The sequence below is a fragment of the Boeremia exigua genome, assembly GCF_020726555.1.
Source record: "Boeremia exigua strain MPI-SDFR-AT-0100 chromosome Unknown C7974scaffold_12, whole genome shotgun sequence".
Lineage (NCBI taxonomy): Eukaryota > Fungi > Ascomycota > Dothideomycetes > Pleosporales > Didymellaceae > Boeremia > Boeremia exigua.
Window position 1 is genome coordinate 1,173,332 of NW_025763529.1, and position 11,582 is coordinate 1,184,913.

At 58.6% G+C, this 11,582-nt stretch overlaps 6 protein-coding genes across 6 annotated transcripts; 2 read left to right on the forward strand and 4 right to left on the reverse strand.

The window, feature by feature from the left end:
• Nucleotide 1: 1 nt before the first annotated feature.
• C7974DRAFT_61559 (uncharacterized protein) lies at nucleotides 2-956 on the reverse strand. The gene is made up of 2 exons (XM_046146965.1): nucleotides 621-956; nucleotides 2-564 (listed from the first exon to the last, which is right to left on the reverse strand). The coding sequence occupies exons 1-2, from the start codon at nucleotides 723-725 to the stop codon at nucleotides 127-129; spliced, it is 543 nt and encodes a 180-aa protein (XP_045992873.1). The 5' UTR covers nucleotides 726-956; the 3' UTR covers nucleotides 2-126.
• Nucleotides 957-1,665: 709 nt separating this feature from the next.
• On the reverse strand, nucleotides 1,666-3,967 carry C7974DRAFT_61557 (uncharacterized protein). The gene is made up of 2 exons (XM_046146964.1): nucleotides 2,807-3,967; nucleotides 1,666-2,757 (listed from the first exon to the last, which is right to left on the reverse strand). Exons 1-2 carry the CDS (start codon nucleotides 3,754-3,756, stop codon nucleotides 2,082-2,084), a joined length of 1,626 nt encoding a protein of 541 aa, XP_045992874.1. The 5' UTR covers nucleotides 3,757-3,967; the 3' UTR covers nucleotides 1,666-2,081.
• On the forward strand, nucleotides 3,824-4,774 carry C7974DRAFT_403547 (mitochondrial ribosomal protein-like protein subunit S18). The gene has a single exon (XM_046142851.1). The coding sequence runs from the start codon at nucleotides 3,855-3,857 to the stop codon at nucleotides 4,575-4,577; it is 723 nt and encodes a 240-aa protein (XP_045992875.1). The 5' UTR covers nucleotides 3,824-3,854; the 3' UTR covers nucleotides 4,578-4,774.
• Nucleotides 4,746-5,790, reverse strand: C7974DRAFT_367400 (PPPDE putative peptidase domain-containing protein; the record flags this gene model as incomplete). The annotated part of the gene is made up of 2 exons (XM_046139871.1): nucleotides 5,268-5,790; nucleotides 4,746-5,216 (listed from the first exon to the last, which is right to left on the reverse strand). Exons 1-2 carry the CDS (start codon nucleotides 5,604-5,606, stop codon nucleotides 4,746-4,748), a joined length of 810 nt encoding a protein of 269 aa, XP_045992876.1. The 5' UTR covers nucleotides 5,607-5,790.
• A 326-nt stretch (nucleotides 5,791-6,116) lies between these two features.
• On the forward strand, nucleotides 6,117-7,894 carry C7974DRAFT_403549 (GTP-binding protein-like protein YchF). Its single transcript, XM_046142852.1, has 3 exons — nucleotides 6,117-6,428; nucleotides 6,488-7,045; nucleotides 7,229-7,894. Exons 1-3 carry the CDS (start codon nucleotides 6,354-6,356, stop codon nucleotides 7,775-7,777), a joined length of 1,182 nt encoding a protein of 393 aa, XP_045992877.1. The 5' UTR covers nucleotides 6,117-6,353; the 3' UTR covers nucleotides 7,778-7,894.
• C7974DRAFT_428181 (mediator complex, subunit Med16) lies at nucleotides 7,895-11,068 on the reverse strand. The gene is made up of 4 exons (XM_046144588.1): nucleotides 10,780-11,068; nucleotides 10,382-10,733; nucleotides 10,089-10,335; nucleotides 7,895-10,041 (listed from the first exon to the last, which is right to left on the reverse strand). Exons 1-4 carry the CDS (start codon nucleotides 10,917-10,919, stop codon nucleotides 7,949-7,951), a joined length of 2,832 nt encoding a protein of 943 aa, XP_045992878.1. The 5' UTR covers nucleotides 10,920-11,068; the 3' UTR covers nucleotides 7,895-7,948.
• Nucleotides 11,069-11,582: the final 514 nt, after the last annotated feature.

Below are 11,582 nucleotides of genomic sequence, written 5' to 3' on the forward strand. Positions count from 1 at the left end.
TTTCAAGTTTTGGGGAGTATGATGTGAACTGTATATGCCGATGATATAGGAGGGTAAGTTATCATACGCATCCATCCCCCAGCAACCACACCAAAGCCCTCAATCCCTTACCCCAGAGCCAACCCCTTACAACATAGCCCCCGCAAACACCGACAGCACAACCGTAACCAACACCCCGAACCCCGCCGTCCCAACCCGCGGCACCACCACGCCCGCCGCCACCCCGGGACTCCCACTCGCCGCTGCACTCGCAGTCCCACTGGCACTCGCACTCGCAGTCCCACTCGCACCCCCCGTCTCCCTCACACCCCCACTCGGCGACCCCGTTGCCGTCGCACTATTCGTCCCATTACAAAAAATAACCTGCGGCTTAATCCCCTCCTGCATAAAGCAGCCCTGCAGATCCGCCACGGACTGCGCGACAGACAGGCAGTAGAAGCCGCAGTCGCCGTTGAAGCGCTCGACGGGCGCGGACTTGCAGCAGTGCGCGAGCACCGCGGAGGCGTTGCTCGGGAGGGAGGACGTGGTGCTGCCGATTGCGCAGGCGACGTCTGGGGTGGGGAACTGAGGGGGGTTAGATTGGGGGTGTGCATTTTTGGGGGGGAGGGGGGGGGGGGTACCCGGGTGAAGTCTGCGGTTGAGCAGGAGGCGCTGGGGGGTGTTTGGGTTGCGAGGGCGGAGGAGAGGAGGGAGGAGACGGCGGTGGAGAGCGAGGCGGCGGACATTTTGGCGGTTGCGTGTGGGTAGAAGTACGTGAGGTAGGAGTGTATGCAGCGATATGTGTTGGCTATACAGCAGGCGTCGTCAAACTAGACAGTCAAGCTTAGTTGTAAACGGTGTGTGTGGGCGCGAGAAAGGACATGAATTCACGAGCAGCGACGATCGATATAAACACCACACGAGCCCAGCCCCTAGCGCACCACCCCGTATCCCCACCCAGAAGCCAGGCTGTACGTTCCTGACATCAAGGCTGTGACACTGCGTGGCTCCACATGGTGGTGTCCCGGCGCTGGCTGCCGAGCTGCAGCGAGCTATTTTTGTACACTATGACGGAGGGCTCGGAGTGGGTGTGCCGAGGTGACACAATGTGTCAACCGCGAGGCAAGGTAAGTGGTTGGAGCGGTGCTTCTGATGTGTGGTTTGTGAGGTTCGAAGAGGTGTTGTTGCGGTGACGTGAGGGCGTTCTCGCTTCGTGGTTGCACTTTGTGGAAAGAAGGTAAGCGCGGCGCCATCCGGCATCCGATGTCCTTCACGACGTTCAGTCCATCTTGGCCGAAAACCAATGAATTGTATGTCGTGGGTTGTGTCTGGGACTGGTCTTCGTTCACAGGCGTATGCTCCGTGTCTTAAAGTCTTTTCATCTTCTAATTTCAAAGTCAGTCTTGATGCATCCATGTCTCTGATAATCGAACGCAGGTATCCACAACACATACGTCAAGAAGCGGCGAACAGATTGCTCTCACTTGTAGTGAGAGATCCTTCCTTACTCATGTAAACTAGCGGAGGACATCAGCACATGAAATTTCCTTTTTGAAGTTATCATCTCAACAATACTTTAAATCCGTAGCGAGGGCTTTCTTGCAAGCATCGAGCATATCAGTGACGAATATCCGGAGTCAACGAAGCATCACCACTATCCAAGAGGTCGTGAGAGGGGGGGGGGGGGGGGTTGTGGCGCATGTTGTCACTTCACCACCGCCCCTCCACTACCATTGCAACCAGCATCATCATCAATCTTCCTCATTCAATGGCCCCAATCTAGTCCACACCTATACACACCCCACCTCCTCCCTCCTATGTCCCCCCTTGTCATCTCATCAGATATTATACACATACACATACAGAGCAGAGAAGCGACCCGAGTCGTCAAGCCAAACGCCACGCCACTCATCCACCCTCCCACCCAAGACCGAGAAAACCTCGTCCAGCAAAGCCCGCCATAAACGACAGAGTGGACCTTTTAGACGCCGAGAATGCCAGCTCGAAAACAGAATGTGACAAACAGTAGAAGTACAGCGGAAGTACAGCCGCCCCGCTCAGTCGTACGCGGGTACGCTCAGTCGAAACTTGGGCGCTCGCGCTCAGTAGTAGTCGCGCGCGCTCTTCTGCAGCTCGATGAGCCGCCACCCCCGCGTCTCGGGATTCATCACGTCCTCGGGGATCCGCGTGACGCCGATCGCGTACGTCACCTGCTGCACCTTATCGTCCATGCCGGACGCCAGCTCGCCCGACTTGGCGTTGCGGTACACGTGCACCTCCTGCGTGCGCGCGGTGAGGATAAACACGGGAATCTCCCCGGGCTCGAGCAGCTTCGCGTTGAGCACGTCGACGCCGCGGATGTCCACGATCTTGCCGTCCGAGACGAGGCCTGCGGTCTTGTATTGTGCCATTAGCGCGGCGTAGACGCTGTACTGCGCGGCGCTGAGCCACTGCTTGAGCGTCTCGGTGTCGCCCTTGACGTACGCATCGAGCACCTCGGGGAGGATGTACTCGCGCATCTCGGTCAGGAACGGCTCCATCTGGAAGTTGGGGTCGATCTCGCGGAACTTCTTGATGACCATGGCGGTCTCGTTTTCGGCGAAGAAGCCGGTGATGCGGTCGGTGATGGAGCGGGCGGTGGTGATGATGGCGTTGTCGGATTCGCCGTAGACTTGCTTCATGCTGAAGAAGCCCTGGGCGATCTTGGAGTTGTCTTTCCAGTCGCGCCAGACTTCTTTGTATTTGGCGTCTTTGTGGAGGGTGATGTTCGTGCCGGCTCTGGGGGTGGGTTAGCGTGTTATTTTGGAGTGTTGTCTAGGTTTCTTACTCGATGTCTTCTTCCATGGGGCCAGTGGGGCGTCCGCCGACACGCTTGAGCTCGTTCAGCTCGCGCAGTTCTCGCAGCTTCCGGCGCTCTTCTTTCTCAACCCAGCCACCGTAGCGCGAGGAGCTGCCATCGTCGATGGTCTCCTTCACAGCCTGGAAGGCCTTGGTCTGGCGCACGGGTCGCGTGGCGTAGTCAAGACCGGTACCGGTGACCCTGGCAGCAGCGCGCACGCCCTTCACGGGCATTGTGTCCCATGTCCAAGCAGCACCCTGACCGACAGCTGACGCGGTGGCCTTCAGCGCGGCCGTGGTCTTTGTCTTTGCAGCTTCCGACGCCTCTCTTGCCCTCTGCACGCGGGGGTCGTTTGTGAAGTCGTGGACAGAGCCAGACAGCTGCTTTGTGCCCTCGTTCCACTCCTTCGAGGCCTGGAACTCCTGCTGCAGTGTCTCCGTGAAGACTTGCCACGGGGTCTTGTCGCCGTGGGGGGGCGGCGGGGGCTTGTCGCCCTTCTTCTCCTTCTTGCCCTCCTCGCCTTCCTTCTCCTCACCCTCCTTCTGCTCGCCGTCCTTCTTCTCGCCGGCCGCCTCGCCGTCCTTCTCGGCCTTGGCCTTCTCCTCCTCGTAGATCTCCTCGGCCGTCTTCTCTGGCTTGGGCGGCTCGGCGGCCTCCTCGCTCACGGCCTTCTTCTTCTTCTGTGCCTGCTGGTGGAGCGCAGACTGGGAGGAGAACTGGCGCGCATGTGTGGCGGCGGCGCGGAAGAGAACGTCCTGGGGCAGGAAGTTGCTGCGCAGGAATGGCAGGCGCGATGCATCAGCGGACTGTGCTACCGACGGCCGCGACGCCAGGGGCGCTGTTGATATCCGTCGGTGAGCGACTGCGCGCCCGTATGTGCTCGGTTGTATGCTGCCTCGCGCCCTGGCGGCGAGCGTGGTGGCGGTGTGCGGCCTCATCTGGCTGGCGGATGTGTATGAGATGCGGTGACGGGAGCCGGGATGGAATCTGCCCGGGAGATGTCAAGTCAGGATCTGGGCGGCGGTTGGGCGTGGGCATGCGGCGGATACCCGTACATATTTCTGATCCCGCGCACGGGCCATCCGAAGTTTGGTTCGGCCTCGACCATCACGGCGGAAGGCTGGCATTGCGACAGCACCGCACATCCAGCATGGCCGCCACTTCCAGAACAGGGCTGCGCGCCTTCCGCTCGCTGGCCTCGACGGTCTGCCGGCGACCCTTCTCGCACACGGCGCCCGCGCTCGCCGGCCCCCGAGACGCCGGGCTGCCCTTCGACTTCGATGCCGTTATGGGCAACGTCGACAGCAACTTCAAGAGCGCGGGCTACTCGAGCATCATCCCCGGCTCCGAGTTTGGAAACTCAATCATCCGCGAGTGGGAGGAGGACGACCGTCACAAGCTCACCATCTACTCCACCAAGCACAACACGCACCTCACATTCGCCAAGCCGAACCGCGACGCCCTCATCTCCGTGTCGTGCGGCAACATTGGCTTCCGCAAGGCCGGACGCGGCACGTACGATGCGGGCTACCAGCTGGCCGCCTTCGTCATGAGCAGAATCAGGGACAAGGGCCTGCTGCCACAGATTCAGAAGCTGGAGCTCATCTACCGCGGGTTTGGCCCAGGGCGCGAGGCTGTCACAAAGGCCATCTTGGGCTCGGAAGGGAAGCAAATCAGGCCGCTGATTGTCAGGCTGTCCGACTCGACACGACTGAAGTTTGGAGGTGTGAGGGGCAAGAAGCCCAGGAGACTGGGCTAGAGTGGCAGGGACGGCGGACGGCGTGTGGTTATAGCAGGAGCAGTCACGTGTACAGTATGGCAATGGGAGACTAGACGTCAGCATTGGGAGGCAGCATTGGGAGACTACACATCACATGGGGAAGACGGGGGAGCTGTACATCAGTGTGCGTGTAAGTGATAGGACGAGTCACATCAAATTCTTTGGCAGCGGCGCTCTCTCCGCTGCCGGTATCTTATGGCCGCTGCTGTCGGTTTCCTTGAGGTTGACCACCCGGGGGGCATGCTCTGAGGACGGATGCCAATTATTCCCTCTTGGGCCTCCCTGCTCACCACGACTACTGCTACCAGCAGCTCGCGCGTCCTGCCGCTGCGCCTCCTCGGAGGCAGTGCGGTACCGTCCCTGGCTCTCGCCGTGCTGCAGCATAGACGATCTTTCGTCAAAGTCCTCGTCAAGGAGCTCTCCATCCGCAGTATCATAATCCGGTGGCGCAATCCATTCCCGTGGCACAACGCATGGAAGAGCTACGCCTATGCTCGCTGCGCGGTTGACCCAGCCCGGTGCCGATCGGCCCGTGAGTTTCTCGCAGAGGTAGGATGTGAAGTGGTTGCAGTTCTTGGTGAGGAGGTTGTAGGACGTGCCCTGGAACTCCTCCGAAGCCTAGCTTGTTAGCTGCGTTCTTGCGCGACTGCGACTGCTGCGACTCCGTACCTGGTGTATGATGGCATCCAGCTCCTCTGCCGGGCGGAACGAGAAGCCGTGCAGGATAGACTGTCTGAATGTCCCACCCGGCGGCTCCTGCGCGGGCTTCGTCCAGTACACGCCGGTCAGGCCCCGCCGGTCGTGGCCGCCGTATGCATATTCCCTGTCGCCGATGACAACGCCGGAGTGCAGTAGGGAGCTGCCTATGGTCCAGAGCACGGATGCGATCTTGCCCGGCGGCAGCAGATCGTAGACGTTGATGACGATCTCGGCTCGCTGCAGCGAAAGTGTGCTGCGGTGGTTCTGGCCCGAGCTCTTGCGCGCTGGCTTGGGGCGGGTGGAGGACATTGTGGGTTAGAGATAAGATGCGATGCAGCCGGGGTGTCTGCACAGGAGATCTTGGGCGCCGGCGGACTACGGCGCAGATATATTATGGGGTAGCACTACAGGAGAGGACAGGTTACGGTAGGAAATGCGGGACCAGCCCTGGGTGTAGGCCTTCGAGTCGAGCGTGCAGGATCACAAGCATGCGATACACCACTGGCGTCACGCCTGCCGAACGCGTACCATGCTCGCCTGGCGCTTGCCATTTCGGGCGCCGCGCAAACGGGTTCACCACGGCCTAGCGTGGATTGGCGTGTCTGAACCGTACTCAGCACCCCAGTTTGCACACGGTATGAATGGTTGAGACCCTTGCGAGTGGAGGCTGTGACAAAATACTTGGCACAGTGCGTGAAGACGTTGATTGGCTTTCACGGGGCTGAGTGTGCCAATAACTCTGGGGAGCTCTAATCCAATAGCTCTAACACGAATAAGAGGCAGCCTTGGAAGCGAGCTGCAGCTTTTTTCAACCTACCTACCACACATCAAGGAGGAGGGCTGCAGAGCTCTCTGCCCCTCATTACATAGTACACAATACCTTCCGCCAATCTTCTCACCTTTCTTTTCTCTTCTTCGATACCCACTTTTCACCGGCCGGCCGCAAGTACTGCCCGCCAATTTTCCTCACGCTTTTTCTCGGCTCCCACACCACTCAAATTTTTCATCCTCCCACCCTGCACTCGCGGCTACGCAAGTGCACCCAAGAAAAAGAAGATGCCTCCCAAGAAAGCCGTCGTCGAGGAGAAGCTCCTGCTCGGCAGGCCTGGCAACAGTCTGAAGAGCGGTATCGTAAGTGAGAGCCCTGTCTCGCTGTCAACGTCATCTCACGTGTTAACAGTGAACGCCAGGTCGGCCTTGCCAACGTTGGTAAATCCACTCTCTTCCAGGCCATCACCAAGTGCTCGCTTGGTAACCCCGCCAACTTCCCCTACGCCACCATTGACCCCGAGGAGGCGCGCGTCATTGTCCCCGATGACCGCTTCGATGACCTCTGCAAGATGTACAACCCCAAGTCGAGGGTCCCCGCCGACCTGACCGTCTACGACATCGCTGGTCTTACCCGCGGTGCCTCGACTGGTGCTGGTCTGGGTAACGCCTTCTTGTCGCACATCCGCGCTGTCGATGCCATCTTCCAGGTCGTGCGATGCTTCGACGACGCTGAGATTATCCACGTCGAGGGTGACGTTGACCCCATCCGTGACTTGGACATCATCAGCGAGGAGCTCCGCCTCAAGGACATTGAGTTCACCGAGAAGGCGCTTGAGAACCTCGTCAAGCAGACAAGACGTGGTGGTCAGTCGCTTGAGATGAAGAAGCTCAAGGAGGAGCAGGCTACCGTGGAGAAGATCCTCGCCATGCTGAAGGATGGCAAGGACGTCCGCAAGGGCAACTGGGGCCCCAAGGAGGTACGTGCATGCTTTTTTCTCCCTCCCCGTCACAAGATGACAAAGAGCGATTGCTCTATAATCCCAGCTCTTTGATGTTCCCGTAACGCCGGAACGTTCTGAAAAGAAGTCCTTGTCTGATCACCTTACATCCTCTTCTCTACATGGAAAGCATCTTACTGGGCCCTGCTAACCATTCATCAGGTCGAGACCATCAACCCTCTCTTCCTTCTCTCAGCCAAGCCTGTTGTCTACCTCGTCAACTTGAGCGAGAAGGACTACATCCGCCAGAAGAACAAGCATCTGCCCAAGATCGCTGAGTGGGTGAAGACAAACGCCACCGGCGACCCCGTCATCCCCATCTCTGTTCAGCTCGAGGAGCGCCTGGCGGTCATGTCTGACGCGGAGATGACCGAGGAGTGCAAGACCCTCGGCACCAAGTCGGCCCTCCCCAAGGTCATCATCACTATGCGCAAGGCTCTCAACCTCGGCAGCTTCTTCACAACCGGCGCCGATGAGGTCAGGCAATGGACATTGCGCAACGGCACCAAGGCGCCCAAGGCTGCTGGCGTCATTCACGGTGACTTCGAGAAGACGTTCATCCAGTGCATTGTCTACAACTACACCACGCTGAAGGAGTTCGGCGATGAAGCTTCGGTTAAGGCACAGGGCAAGATCATGACTAAGGGCAAGGAGTACATTGTTGAGGATGGTGACATCGTGCTCTTCAAGGCCGGTGCGGCTAAGTCATAGAGCGATGGTGGGATCTGGACGAGCGCGTCCTGGGTATGATAAAAACTATACCCTTTTACGCGTCACATGAAAAGCGGAAAATCTGCGACAATGAATGAAGAAATGTTTACAACTACTGAGCCTCTGTCTTGAATCCTATATCAGTGATTTTGTATATGTCGGTTACATGTTCTACTTCTCCTTCTTCTCCGGTGCCAGCATCCAGCTGTTCCCGCAGACGCAATGCTTTGCAATCCCCATCAGCCAATTCAAATGATGCGGCGTATACCCCACCTGATTGACCGTCACATCCTCCATGCAACTCCCACACCGCACACACCGCCTCAGCCTCTTCTCCCCCTCGCGCCGCCCCATCTGCGTCGCCCCCGTCACAGGATGCTCCTGCGTGCCCACCCCCCTCACCACCATCTTCTGACACACATCCACCGTGTGCGCAGCATGCCACGCCTTCGCGCGCCTTCCCCCCTGCAGCCCCAACCACACCGTGTCGAAGAACATCAACCGGCCTGCATCCAGCTTATCCGCCAGACACCCGCCCGGGGCCCCGGAGTCCCAGAGCTGCGTGGTCAGCAGCCGGGCCGCGAGCGGCGCATACACAGCCGGCACACGGCCCACCAGCAGCTCCTGCTCGAGCGCATTGCGCGCGCCGTCGTCGAGCCGCGCCGCCTTGCACGCCGCCCGCGCCGCGTCGTGCGTCTCGCTGACCAGCCGCTCGAACCAGCGCCAGTCGAACGGGATCTCGCTCAGCGCGGCCGCGAGGGGCGCGTACAGGCGGCGGATCTCCGGCGCCTGCACGGGCGCCGCGGGGTTCGTGAACGAGTCGGCGCTGCGCTTGACCCAGGCCAGCGGCTGCGACCACAGTTTCATCATGTGCCGCGGGAACGCGGACAGCAGGAGCAGGACCGCGGGGTTGTTGTGGTGCGCGAAGAGGGCGGCGAGGGAGGCGGGCGTGGGCGGGGCGGGGGCGTCGAGTAAGGCGCGGCCGAGCGCGAAGAGCGAGTCCATGGTGTATGCGATGAAGTGCATGATCCAGCGGCAGATGCCGATGAACTGGGGCACGACCTCTGGGCGGAGGAGGGTCTTGTCGATGTGGCCGTGCATGCGGGTGATGCTTGTGAGGATCTGGGTGACGTATTTGATGTTGAGGACGATCCAGGCCATTTTGCTGCTGAGGTCGCGGTCGGTCGGGGACCGCAGGCCGAGGAGGTGCATGGCGGAGAGGGTTTTGACGAAGAAGGGCGAGCGGCCGAGAAGCATGAGGTAGTTGTTGTTCATGTCGTCGACGCCGCAGTCGATGTTGACTTGCAGCGCTTCGAAGAGGAGCGAGGTGAATTCGTTCTTGCGCTTGTCGGAGAGCGTGCCCATGACGCTGAAGATGTCGTCGCTGGAGAAGTATTGGTTGGCGGAGGAGGCGGATTGGAGGATCAGGGCGGCGATGGCGGCGGGATTGCGCGGGTCGTCGTCGGAGAGGGCGAGCGTGCCGCGCTGGTACTCGAGTGAGCGGAGTTTGATGTTGGAGTCTTGCTGCATGCAGGCTGAGATGCAGTAGTTCGGGGAGAGGGCCATGTGCAGGGATGGCTCGCCGTGTGGGAAGGCAAAACCGGCTTGATAGAGCGACGTGACCATGTCCGTGTTGCCGTCGTTGACGAGAGTCTCCATAGTCATCCGCTTTCGAAACTCGATCGTACCATCGCTGTAGTGGAAGGCCAAGAGCATGTGGTACCACACAGGAACGCACGACAGTACGACTGCGTGCATGGGAAAGTCTGCGGCTCGCTTGAGCTGCGAAACGGTTCGTGCCGTCACAGAGCCGATGGTCTTCTTCTTTGACGTTACATGGTCAAGGCTCGGGTGCAGCTGATTTTGCTGCAGCTGATGCACCTCCCACCTGACTACAACACTGTGTGGAGTCTCTTGAGGCTGGAGATGATCCACCGGAACCAAGTTTGGAGGCCTGCAGTAGATGGCTTGGACGGTAGGCAATGAGTCATCACTCGGATCAGGCGTGACGGGCAAAAAGCTGAGATGCGTGAGTTGTGCAGGAGCTGTTCCTCTCGCTTCAGCGCCGTTATCGAGGTTGCCTGTAATCATATTGACAGGCCCGCAGTTCTCTTCGATAGCGATCAACGAGACTTGCAGGCTGGGTTTGTCGAAGTGACCGGCATTTTGGTTGTGCTTCTCCTGCGGAACTTGCCACGCGGTCTCTATCCGATAAAGATACAGACACCGTTTGACATCATAAGCTGCCATCAGTAGGCTATCGTCTGTGCAAAGTTAGCGAATGTGTCGTTCATCGAAGCGCAAAAGGTACCGTTGTTAGACGCAAAAGCCGCATGGGTGAACGACTCCTGCGTGGATATCATAGGTCCTAGCAGGGTGGATGACTCTTGCCAGGCGTTGTCGTTCTGTTGGAAGCGCAACATAAGCTCTCCGTGCCTCTTCAGATAGATGAGCGAGGCTTTGCTAGGGATTGGGTGATGTGCGTCGTGAAACACGTGCGAACGAACGTTCCATTTCCACTTCTCCCCCTCTCTCTCCGCTGACCATGCGATATGATTCTGTTTCATCGTCAGTCATGATACAAACACATCCAGGAGTTCTCACCTTCTGCTCGTACGGATAGATCGCTAGCCAATGCAGGCCAACCACACCATCTGCTTCAGCTTCTGGATGTGCTAGCTCGGCCTTGATGTAGTGCATCCTGTCTAAAGCCATCACACACGAGAAATTTAGCACACGTCCTGCTGCATCAACAACAGCGATGTCGTTCCCCAAGTGGCTCCACGACAAGTGGACAAAGGGGAAGTGTTCGCGGCCTTGGGGAAATTCTAAGGCAATGTCTTTGCCTAGATCCCATTTCCCACTCTCGTCCTCACGAGAAAAGACTTTCAGGTAGACTGCAGCGCCATCTGGCGTAATGTAAGCCACGCAGCCGTTTTTGGACCATGCGATCTTCCTGTTGGTTGTTAAGATGAGGTCTGATGTCTGCGTTGAGAGCTTACTGGGAGCATCCACTCGCACCAAGCTCATCAACTCTGCGAGCAAGACCTATCACCGGTGGCACTGCGGTGATGTTCTGTAGGCTGACATGTTCAGAGTCTCCAAAGAGATCATCCACATCCATGCTGTAGTTGGGGTCCATCTCCACGGTGCCAACGTAGCGGGCTGGTGGCAGTAAATGAAAAGAGACGATGCCCCTGCGACTATTAAAACAACAACTTTATGGCGATGCAATCGCCGGGTATAACGCAAAGAACATAGGAAATGTATCAGGGCTGCGATTGGGTGAAGACTGAGCTGGAGTTCGTCGGTTTGACTCGACAAGGGTGGGTCAACGCTAGGCCGGTAAGCGAAACGCGAGGTGGGTCGCAGCCTCGTCGGCTCGGAGACCTGCATCACGAAGCTCTCACGAACTGCACACGCCAGACTCACCCTTCAAAACGGCATCCCTCACGCATCTGCGCACTGAGGAATGCGTATAGTGACAAAAGCAAGCCCTATCTTCAATTTGCCGTGATGATTCTCCAAAATAAATGTCAGTCGAAGCGAATGTCACCGCTTCGCTGCTGGCTGTCACGCACGATGACGATGTCAGCTGGCGTGTCAATGGCACTTGAATGCGCAGTCAAAGGGAGGCGAGGGCTCATTGTTGCCGTTGGGCTGAACAAGTACCAGCGGGCATGCTCCAACTTCGCTTCCCGCCCCCGAGACCTCTCTGCCCTGGACCGCGACTTTCCAAAGCTGCAATCGGTCGACCTGCTAGCGTACCCGTCTTGCTCGGTTTGTTTTGGCCCTGGAGCGTGCT

Bases quoted from the DNA above. Each gene is read 5' to 3' on its own strand.
- C7974DRAFT_61559 (XM_046146965.1), bottom strand. From the start codon at position 725: ATGTCCGCCGCCTCGCTCTCCACCGCCGTCTCCTCCCTCCTCTCCTCC. The intron at 565-620 runs GTACCCCCCCCC...AACCCCCCTCAG, and splicing joins CAACCGCAGACTTCACCCGG to TTCCCCACCCCAGACGTCGC.
- C7974DRAFT_61557 (XM_046146964.1), bottom strand. From the start codon at position 3,756: ATGAGGCCGCACACCGCCACCACGCTCGCCGCCAGGGCGCGAGGCAGC. The intron at 2,758-2,806 runs GTAAGAAACCTA...ACCCACCCCCAG, and splicing joins CCCATGGAAGAAGACATCGA to AGCCGGCACGAACATCACCC.
- C7974DRAFT_403547 (XM_046142851.1), top strand. From the start codon at position 3,855: ATGCGGCGGATACCCGTACATATTTCTGATCCCGCGCACGGGCCATCC.
- C7974DRAFT_403549 (XM_046142852.1), top strand. From the start codon at position 6,354: ATGCCTCCCAAGAAAGCCGTCGTCGAGGAGAAGCTCCTGCTCGGCAGG. The intron at 6,429-6,487 runs GTAAGTGAGAGC...AGTGAACGCCAG, and splicing joins ACAGTCTGAAGAGCGGTATC to GTCGGCCTTGCCAACGTTGG. The intron at 7,046-7,228 runs GTACGTGCATGC...ACCATTCATCAG, and splicing joins GCAACTGGGGCCCCAAGGAG to GTCGAGACCATCAACCCTCT.
- C7974DRAFT_428181 (XM_046144588.1), bottom strand. From the start codon at position 10,919: ATGGACCCCAACTACAGCATGGATGTGGATGATCTCTTTGGAGACTCT. The intron at 10,734-10,779 runs GTAAGCTCTCAA...AACAACCAACAG, and splicing joins GGTGCGAGTGGATGCTCCCA to GAAGATCGCATGGTCCAAAA. The intron at 10,336-10,381 runs GTGAGAACTCCT...ACGATGAAACAG, and splicing joins TCTATCCGTACGAGCAGAAG to AATCATATCGCATGGTCAGC.